Source organism: Ammodytes marinus, assembly GCF_949987685.1.
Source record: "Ammodytes marinus genome assembly, chromosome: 17".
Lineage (NCBI taxonomy): Eukaryota > Metazoa > Chordata > Actinopteri > Uranoscopiformes > Ammodytidae > Ammodytes > Ammodytes marinus.
Genome location: NC_137221.1, coordinates 4768346 through 4778719, shown reverse-complemented (window position 1 = coordinate 4778719; position 10374 = coordinate 4768346). Strand labels below are relative to the sequence as shown.

At 41.2% G+C, this 10374-nt stretch overlaps 1 protein-coding gene across 1 annotated transcript in view; it reads right to left on the bottom strand.

The window, feature by feature from the left end:
• Positions 1–10374, bottom strand: part of iffo1a (intermediate filament family orphan 1a) — a gene marked incomplete at both ends in the record, with an annotated part of 12257 nt that extends 1883 nt beyond the window's left edge. The window contains 7 exons of the mRNA XM_080045228.1: positions 409–498; positions 1534–1651; positions 1797–1972; positions 2833–2973; positions 3648–3743; positions 4097–4157; positions 9401–10374. Of these exons, the coding sequence (XP_079901354.1) occupies positions 409–498; positions 1534–1651; positions 1797–1972; positions 2833–2973; positions 3648–3743; positions 4097–4157; positions 9401–10374 (1656 nt within the window). The remainder of the gene's footprint in view (positions 1–408; positions 499–1533; positions 1652–1796; positions 1973–2832; positions 2974–3647; positions 3744–4096; positions 4158–9400) is intronic.

Sequence of the window (10374 nt, the reverse complement as noted above, 5' to 3'; positions counted from 1 at the left end):
ACAAACCGGTTACATATAAACTGATTCCATTGCCGACGATTACTTAAGGCGAAGTCAGCAATTCTGGAGTACAGTTGTTGTCAATTTATTTTTGACAAAATCAGTGAATATCTCCTCTCGATCCGCTACTTATTTGTACTGTGTGTGCGTTGAAAACAAATGTATTGTCAATAAACAGCCTAGGCTCTGTAAACAGACATCTAGCTAGCTATGGTTTACATACACGTTTAAAGAGCTTAGGCTGTATAGTAATACTGGACTAGCACACACACAGTACAGACAGGTAGCGGATCGTGAGGAGATATTCACTGATTTAGACAAAAAGGGATTTTTCTCCAGAATCGCTGACTCCATCTTTTTCTTATATTATACATTTAAAAAACTTAACTAAGTGATAAACATACTGACCTCTATCTGTCCGATGGTTTCCTGGTATTCTTTCTCTCGGGTTTGAAACAGACTCTCTGTGTTGTTAATCACCTCCTCGATGGAATCGTCCTGCTGCTGTGTGTGTGTGTGTGTGTGTGTGTGTGTGTGTGTGTGTGTGTGTGTGTGTGTGTGTGTGTGTGTGTGTGTGTGTGTGGGGGGGGGGGGGGGGGGAGCAAGAATAAAACACTGCTGATAAAAATGTCTATAACTCTGATTTGAGCTGTAGCTATGATAAGTCATCAATGCTTTTCACGGACATCAAAAATGTACAAATATAATTATATGCTAATAAAATCCAAAATACACTTTGTTCATAAAAACATGAAGGAAATGTTTGCATGTGCAATAAGCTAAATGTTGCAAACTCTGCATATTTATTGAAACATTTCTGAGAAATATTATTTGAATGTAAGTAATCAACTGGCAAAGTTTCACCATGATATCTATAAGTACCCCCCCCTCCCCCCCTCCCTATTCACCTGCACTGTCTCGTCTTAATCTGTTTTGGTCTTCACTAATGAGGTCGTTAGCCAGAGAGCTTTAAGCTAAAAGCCGCCTGCGTCATCAGACTGAACTATCAAGGTTCTGCCGTTAACATGACGTGATAACAGCCTTAAAGAAAGCTCACACGCCAGGTCAAGTTTGTCAGGTGGGTCAAAGTTAAACCCTAAACCCCTAACTGGAATCACAGGTGTTCTCCCTGACAGAGGGCACCTGCTGCTGACTGCTGCAGCCTGAGGGAATCCTTCTTAAATGGGTCAAGGTCTCTCAAATACACAGAGTTCACATCTACTTTTGAATGTTGATTGTGTTTCATCTGATGCTACTATGGCGCTCACTTGTCACTATGTTGTTGTTAAGGTGACACTGCAGCTGATTATGGTAAGATTTGTAGCTTTTATACAGTATATCATCATGGAACTGTGTCAGTTGATACATTATGTGTTAGAACTATTTTTTTTTTTATTGGATTCTTTGAATAAATATGGACATTTGGCAATATCTATGAATGCATTTTCATCTCTTAAAAAACATCAATAAGCAATCTAGATGTGTTACGCTATGTATGTGTGTGTGTGTGTGTGTGTGTGTGTGTGTGTGTACCTCTCCCTGTGTTTCCACTCCCAGTGTGTATCCAGGAAAATCTTCCCAGAGCAGCAGAGTCTCTTCTGTCTCCTCCCAGGCCAGACTGTCGCAGTCATCCTCAAACTCACACTCCCTCCTGTAACACACACACACACACAAACACACACACACACACCCACACACACACACACACACACACACACACACACACACACACACACAGGTCAACAACATGTTTAAACATCATTGTTTTAAAGTATAATTTTTACAAACACACTTACAGATGATTGAGCATCCTCTGCATCTGCTCGTTGATCTGATTGGCCGACGTGCTGCATGAGTCATCGTCTCTGGCCCCATCGCCCTCGGAGACGCTCAGCTCGTCTCCGTCGACGACCTTCACCGATTGGCCGCTTGGTTTCCTGACCATGCGCAGAGTGGAGGGGGGAGTGGCCACCTGTTGGCAAGGAGACAAGTTTAGTTTAAAATCCCCTGGAAACCTTAATACACAAAATCATTCTAACTATGTTATTTCAGGAGTGGGTTGCATGATAGTAAAGCATCTGAAAAGAGTTATAGACTTATTAATTGATCCAAATTGATAATAAAGATATTGTCATTTAAGTTTGATAAACTTTACAGAAGTCTTGTTTAGATGAGGCAGGTGGTCTATGCTCTGGTTCTTATGACACATTAGTTTTAACCAATCTATAAAAACAATGACTCTGTTGCCACACCCACACAGTCCTGTCAAATGGTCTAGACAGCAAAAATTATTATTTTTTTTTCCTCAAACCAACTTCTATAATATTGAAGAACATTTATTTTCAATTAGATTTTTTGTAAAAGCTTATTGAGACAACCAACTTCAATATCATATATTAATTTTGACTATATTAGACCAGGTTTACAGAGGCATAAAAAGGTCCAAAATGTGTTTGTATGGACACAGAATCGTACCTGGTTTACAGATTTTTTTTAAGGTTTAATATTTGTCGTGAGGATAAACATCAAATCGGGGCGACTGTGGCTAAGGTGGTAGAGCGGGTCGGCCGATGATCAAAGGGTTGGAGGTTCGATCCCCGCCCTGCCACCTGTGTCATAGTTGTTGTGTCCTTGGGCAAGACACTTCACCCACCTTGCCTTGTGTGAATGTCGATAGTTAGCCTGCTATCGGTGTATGAATGTGTGTGTGAATGGTAACGTGTAAATGGGAACAGGTCTCCCTTGCAAAAGAGTCTTCGGTCTCAATGGGATTTACCTGTATAAATAAAGGTTAAAAAAAAAAAAAAAAAAAAAAAAATCATCAAATCGTACCTGGAAGATGTGGTTCATGTCCTCACAGTTCCTCTGCTGTGCCACGTCACACAGTCGGGCCGTGATGTCGATGCGACGGCAGATGTCCATGTCCACCGTCATGGCTTTCTCCTGGATCTTACTGTCCAGGTCTGACAGGTTCTGATAGAAACACATCACACAGACTTTGGGTTCATGTACACGAACAATGGCTCCACTTCCCTCCCTTCATTTTACTGCCTTAATCTTAACCTCTCCGTGTGTCATTGGCTGCTCATTTTACTTTTTAATTGTGTTTGTACTTCATATTTTTTTTGTTATAATTTGGTATAAACTTCACTTACTTACTTACATGGAAAATATTCTCATTTTCAATTCAGCTTAAAAATTTCAAATTTGTTTTGTTTTTGTTATTTTTTGCTGTCATGAGCAAAGATCTAGAGATCTAGAAGTTTCTCTCGATTTTTGAGTTTGGAGGAAAAACTAAAACTCTTCAATTTTATGGAAAACTGCCTTTACATCTCAGCCAACTAATTATCTTTGGTTGAGATTACATATTCATATTGTAAAGAAAATGTATTGAACTTGGACACGCTTTATTTTTAAAGTGTCCCAAAGACAAAGCCAGCACACCCGTAATTATCTACTTACTAAAAGCTTGTAACATAAGATTTGAATGGATGGAAGAAAAAAACACACACTAATGGATTACACTTTATGAATCAAAAAAGAAAATTCTACAAACTACACTGGAACTTGAATTCTTCTTCATATCTGTATTAAAATAAAAAATCCTGTAGCTATGAGAAAGTTTCATGAGCATCTCAAAGACTCACGTTGCTGACGAGTCCTTTAAAGAGAACCAGTTCTGACTTCAGCTGCTTCACCCTGAGAGCCAGCTCATCCTGACACACCTCACTCTCCTGAAGGTCCTGAACACACCATAACATGCTAGTGGTAAATATTGAATATACATTAAAAAAGTGCACTAAAGTGTTCATAAAATAAAATAAAATAAAATAAAATAAAATAAAATAAAATAAAATAAAATAAAATAAAATAAAATAAAATAAAATAAAATAAAATAAAATAAAATAAAATAAAATAAAATAAAATAAAATAAAATAAAATAAAATAAAATAAAATAAAATAAAATAAAATAATGTACTAAAAAGGAGTTTTCACAGCAGCATAGAAATAGTCAAATTGGTGTTGCTAAAAAAATTTAAAATATATATTATAGAAGTTTATAATGGTTTTCTGAACTGGAGAAATGTCATTTTACCTCTTCCAGTTCTTCCACTCTGTCCTGCAGGTCCATTCTGGCCGTGTACTCTTCCTCCCATCTACAACACACACACACACACACACACACACACACACGTAATTATACAGAGATTACACAGATAAATCAAAATCACAGCAACAGGTGAAAATGATCAACAATATTGAGTCTATCATACACACCACAAAATGAGGTCCGTAGCCTATTGGCATGAATAAAAGTCAGATACAGAGTCAGAAATGTCCTAAAATGGCCACCGTTCCAAGAGAATCCCCTATGATTAAAACAGCAACATCCTTCCCACTGGTGCCATCCTCAGGGGATGCTGGTTAATTCCCTACCAGATCTGAGGATCTTCAGAGTATCAAAGTGAACACACCTTCAGTTGATCTATTGATTTTCTCTGCTGCTTCTCGCACTTGTTCCAAAGGCTTTTAAAGAGTTTGCACTTTTCTTAAACACCATCAACAAATCACCTCAGCCGCTCTGGCTTCTGTCCATCTCTTTGCAACCTTAGTTTGTCCTTCACAGGCAGCTGTAGCCCTGGCTGTGATAATGACATCACGTCTCTGGGGAATGACCTCGTATCATATTGCCTCCATGTAAACAGATTTTTACCAATTTGAGTGAAATATTCAAGTTCAGTTCACATATAGATTACATATACTGAGAGAGAAAAAATTACTTCTGATATTTATTAGGCACCGACACTCGGTGGAGGAAGAGAAGACACCACTTTCCAGCTAGACTTAAAGTGCATATCAGTGTGTTAGCCACTGAGCTAACCAAAGCTAACCCCAGTCAAGGACATGTGAAGAGGCTTCTGCTCTGGGCCCCGCAAAGTAGCAGTGAGGAGCTTAGACCAGAGTCTTCTGTTTACAAAACAATACCAACAAATGCTACTATGTAAAATACAGCCAGAGATATTAGCACTGTGCAGATAAACACACCACCACTCACTCTGGTGGGGCAGAAGTGATCATTGAGAGGGATTATTTTTGTGTGACTCTAATAATCATTTATTTTTTCCTTAAAATGTTGCATAGTCTGCCTTTAAAGTTATAGTCAGAATATCATAACACCCATGCCTACTCCCATGTGATGGGGAGGTTGTAACTGGTTTGTTTTCAGCTGCAGACCCCTCAGTCACAGATGAGTCAACAGCTTGTGTCTGATCTGTTTGAGAGTCTCAACGCGTGGCTCTGCAGTGAGGCTGCTAGACGTCATTATGATCGACTGGGACACAGCGTATCACAGCATCACGATGCAAATACTGTAGGCTTCATATCTATTGTTGATGTTTTTTGAATATAGGCTACCGTTATATATTCCTCGTATTCCAGAGTATGTATTGGTTTAGAGAAAGAAATATGTCATGTCCATTCCAATGGACGCAGGGTCTGAAGGGGTTAATCATGTTTATTTAGCAAACATGAAATAAAGAAATGGGAAAAAATCATAAAAAAATACAATTTTAAATAAGACAACATACAGACAATAAAGCTTTGTTGAACTGAAATGAATTGAGAGTGCAAGAGAGATATTAATCCAATAAGTGTGTGTGTGTGTGTGTGTGTGTGTGTGTGTGTGTGTGTGTGTGTGTGTGTGTGTGTGTGTGTGTGTGTGTGTGTGTGTCTGGTTTGAGCGATGATGGGAGGTTGTTATTGATGATGTCAGCGCGGGCCTGACGCTGCAAATCAGGACAGAGAGAGGGTGTGGGTGTGTGTGTGTGTGTGTGTGTGTGTGTGTGTGTGTGTGTGTGTGTGTGTATGTGTGTGTGTGTGTGTGTGTGTGTGTGTGTGTGTGTGTGGCAGCAGGCAGAGATGGATGAGGAGTCACCAGGGACAGCAACAAACTAAATCCTGTCTGCAGTTTATATGCCTCTGCTAGGAATACAAAATACAGAACGGTGAAAGTCCAGTGGTGGTAGGCAATGCTTAAAAGAAGGTAAAGCTCCTAAGAAGCTACACTATGGTACAAGGTCACTGTGACCTCACAATATGTAAGGTCATCATAGTAACCTTTGACCTCCAAAATCTTTTCGGTTCATCTTTGAGTCAGAGGAGTCGACATTTATGCAAAGTTTGAAGAAGATCCCTCAAAGAGTTCATGAGATATTGCGTTCACAAGAATGGCTTCCCAAAAATATACTGCCATATATAGTATTGCCCGGCACAGAGGCAAAACAAATTAAAATGGAAACAGAAAAAGACAGGAGGAGAGAACTAGGAAATGGAGAGACACTGAGAGGGAGGCAGAGTATGTATTTACAGCCATATGCCTTGTCATTTGTAATGTGTGTATAATGCATGTATATATGGGGGAGAGATATTCCTTGTTGTAATGCTATGGCAAAACTGTTTTCTACAGTAGTCATGCCGATAAAGCTTTTTGAATTGAGAGGGAGGCAGAGTGTGTGTCATCACTGCTGGCGGTAGCAGGCCGGTGCTGCATTGCAGGTACAAGGACAAAAACCAACAAGGGAGAGAGAGAGAGAGAGAGAGAGAGAGAGAGAGAGAGAGAGAGAGAGAGAGAGAGAGAGAGAGAGAGAGAGAGAGAGAGAGAGAGAGAGAGAGAGAGAGAGAGAGAGAGAGAGAGAGAGAGAGAGAGAGAGAGAGAGAGAGAGAGAGAGAGAGAGAGAGAGAGAGAGAGAGAGAGAGAGAGAGAGAGAGAAAGAGAGAGAGAGAGAGAGAGAGAGAGAGAGACTAAACTAGCGCTGCGATCCAATCCCCAATGCTTCCCTGCTATTTAGTATGGTAGAAAAATGTCTATGGCCCGATACATGTGTTCAAATGCAGTATGCTTTAAAATACCCGCATGCCATACCACATCCAGTCGGGATTTTCAGTGTACACATCTTTGGGTGATATTTGACCCACAATCCACTGCACAACAGAAGTTATGTTGCATAGTCTGAGGTGAAATGCATATAAAAGCAAGAGGCAAGTTCAAGGCGTGATGTTGTGATGAAATATATAAGTAAAAGTATGTCCCAATTGTAGCATACAGCATGCTAACTACATACTATTTATGATCAGCTGTAGTATGTAGAATAGAAAAAAGAAAGAGTATGTGATTTGGAACGCAGGATAAGAAGGAGAAAGGAAGAAACGAGGGATAAAATAAAGGAGTGTGAGGACAAAAACAACAGCAGCTCATGTTACTCTTCCTCCCTTTAGACAAACAGACAAACAGCACACAGGGTGGACTGTGAGAGCTGTTTTTTAGTAAAGATAATTTTTTGGCCTTTTTCAAGCATTATTTGATAAAGTGGAGGGACAGAGATGAAATGGTGTAGAGAGGGGAATGAAATGCAGAGAACGACCCGGGCTGGATTCGAACCTGTGGTCTGCTGTGAAGAGGACTGAGACTCTATGGGGTAGAGGGGGTTGGGGGGGGGGGCTCTAACCAGTACACCACAAGCGCCCCTGGGACTGTGAGTGTTTGCTGATGTTGTAGTGTCTTAGCATAAAGAAAGCATTGGGTCAGCAGCGTGTGTCAGAGTCTGAGAGTGAACCAGGCCGGTGATGAAAGACAACAGAAGCTTTATGCTGAGCTAACGTGGAGTCAGCCATTCTGTCAAAATCAGTGAATATCTCCTCACAATCTGCTACCTGTCCGTACTGTGTGGATGCTGAAAACAAAGCCGGTGTAAATACACAGCCTAGGCTCTGTAAACGGGCATGTAAACAAAGTAGGTCCACCAAAGCAATAGCAACATGCCCGTTGGCGTTTACAGAGCATAGGCTGTGTATTTACAGTGCACACACAGCGTAGCACAGGTAGAATATCGTGAGGAGATATTCACTGATTTTGACATGCACTAAGTCTTGTGTTTGAAAGCAACATACACGCTGCACACTTATTCTAGTTCAATTAACAATTCCTGACGGTTTGCAGTGTTATAATCGTTTTCACAAGAGACAAACATTTTTTAAGGTACCAGTAGTCAATGAAATAACAGTTTAAATAAACAAGTTTTACTCACACTGTTGCAGAGAGGAATGCACTTACAGTTTAAATGCACTTATCGTCATTTTCTTTGCACAAAATCATCTGCCAAGTGAATATGGCGTGATGCGGATCTTGCTCATTGATTAGCAGCCCTGCCCTCATTGACCCAATACAACCAGAGGCTTTAAAACCATCGCTGCCTCAGCATTTACTGTCTGGCACAAACCCTTTGGTGTGACACATTCAAACCACTCAACTCCGCTCAATATCATGTTGATCGATAAGTTAAGCCTTTGTCTGAATACACAGTGGAATGGGACAGTACATTTTGAAAACCTACTGTATACAAACAATATGAAGAATGTAAAATAGGAATTTAAACACTAGCTTGCAATCCAGACCCTGATATCTTGAACGATAATTTAATTTGCCAGCGCCTAGTGGCAGGTCTGGGAATGCCAGGCTATTGAAATACTTGACATATCTTATTTGAATGGAATTGTAATATGAACAAATTTGGTCATTGTTCCACAATTTTGAGTTGATTTCAAGCAAAAAAAACTTTTTCCACTTTTAATCAAAGACAAAAAAAGTTGTTAAACGTTTTGGTTTTAAATGTGTGAAAGTATTTTTTCTGAATGAACAGCACAAAAAGTACCTAATTGCACTGTATTTTTTTTGGTATGTGATTTAACTGAATTGTGACATTTAGCAATATAAGTTAAATATATTCATGATTGTGATATCAACATAAGCCACAAAAAGTTGCTCACTGACAGAATGAAACACAAATCAATCTCTACCCACACAAACAAACATCTCTAAAAGAAATGACTGGTCAAAAAGCATCAGAAATCTGCAGCTTTAAAGCTGTAGTGCGTAACTTGTAGGTTACATTCAAGCCATCGGCAGACGAGTTCACACAGAGTTGATTAAGCCTATTATCAGCTCCACAAAACTCTCTCTGTATTTCTCAGTATGGCAGTGTTTACAAACTGGTGTCTCCCCACCTGACACTGGTGCAGGAGCTCACAAAAATCCCAAGAAGAGACCCAAGAAATGTTTCAGTTGTTGATTCTACTGCTAAGAAGAAACCTGGAAGTCTACAGCAGAAGGTATAAAATCCATATGCGATCACAGAAGGCTTACCTAAAGTAGATGCACTGACAGTGTTGTTGTAATTACTCAGAATTCCTCATGGGGGCGACAGAAGTTACACACAGTATAACTTTAAGGCCAAAAATCACTGCACTGCCTGGAACTGATAATCCAACCAAAACTACCCAATTTTTAAACAAAACTCCAAAAATAAACTGTTGTTGACAATCAAACAATCAAACAGGCCCTTACCTTCTCTTGTACTCGTCCCGTTCCCTCTTCACCTTGCCCAGGACGTTGTACAGCGCTCTGATCTCTGGTGTGATGGTGTCCACTTGGACCCCCACCCCGTCCGGCTGCGACCATGAGCCCCCAGGGCCCGATGAAGACTCTCTCCCGAAGCGCCTTGAGTGGTTAAAAGACCAGATCGTCCTGGGCTGGAATCTTGGGGCCTGGGGAGGGGGTCCGCTGTTTGTATTGGTGCCGGTGTTACAGGTGTATTTCTCGTTGCTGTTGGAGATGATTCTGTGGTGGTCTATGGTGGGACTGAGGGCCGGGCTTATGGAGTAAGGGGACGTGGTAGTTAGGTTGTAGTTCGAATCCGTGGAAGCATGGAGGTATTTGTTGTCATAGAGATGAGAAGGTGGGTTCAAGGTTGGCGAGAGCATTCCACCGGGCATGTAGGCAGAGTTATTGGCGTTGTGGAGCGAAATGAAACCGGGTCTGGTTGGGATAATGGGCCCAATAAATCCAGTCTGGACCCCTATGTCTTTGGTGGAGGGCTTCTTATGTCCACACTCTTTACCCCCTGGGCATTTGTTGTCATCCAGCGCTTGTTGCAGCTGCTTCTCCAACACTTTGTTCCTGCGTTCTAACTCGTGAACTTTGGCCAAAAAGCACCGGAAGCGCAAATTGAGTGTTTTCAGAACGCTTATATTGGAGCCTAGGTCGTTACGTAGCGCCGTAGCAGCAGGGGGAACGCGGTTATGCATTAGGGGGCTGTTCAGGTGAAGGTAGGCCAGGCCAGAGGGGGGGAGGGAGCCCAAATCTAACCCAGAGAGGCCTAAGCCATCGGTGCCAAACCCACCGTGGTCCCCCAGAAAGTATCCCGGGTCTGGGATGGTGTAGTCGGTCTGGCCCATCATCTGGTGGTGGCTCGGCTGCGTCTCCCCCAGGACCGGATTCATACTCGAGTAGGAAAATCTGAAGTGCTCCAAATCCGGCAT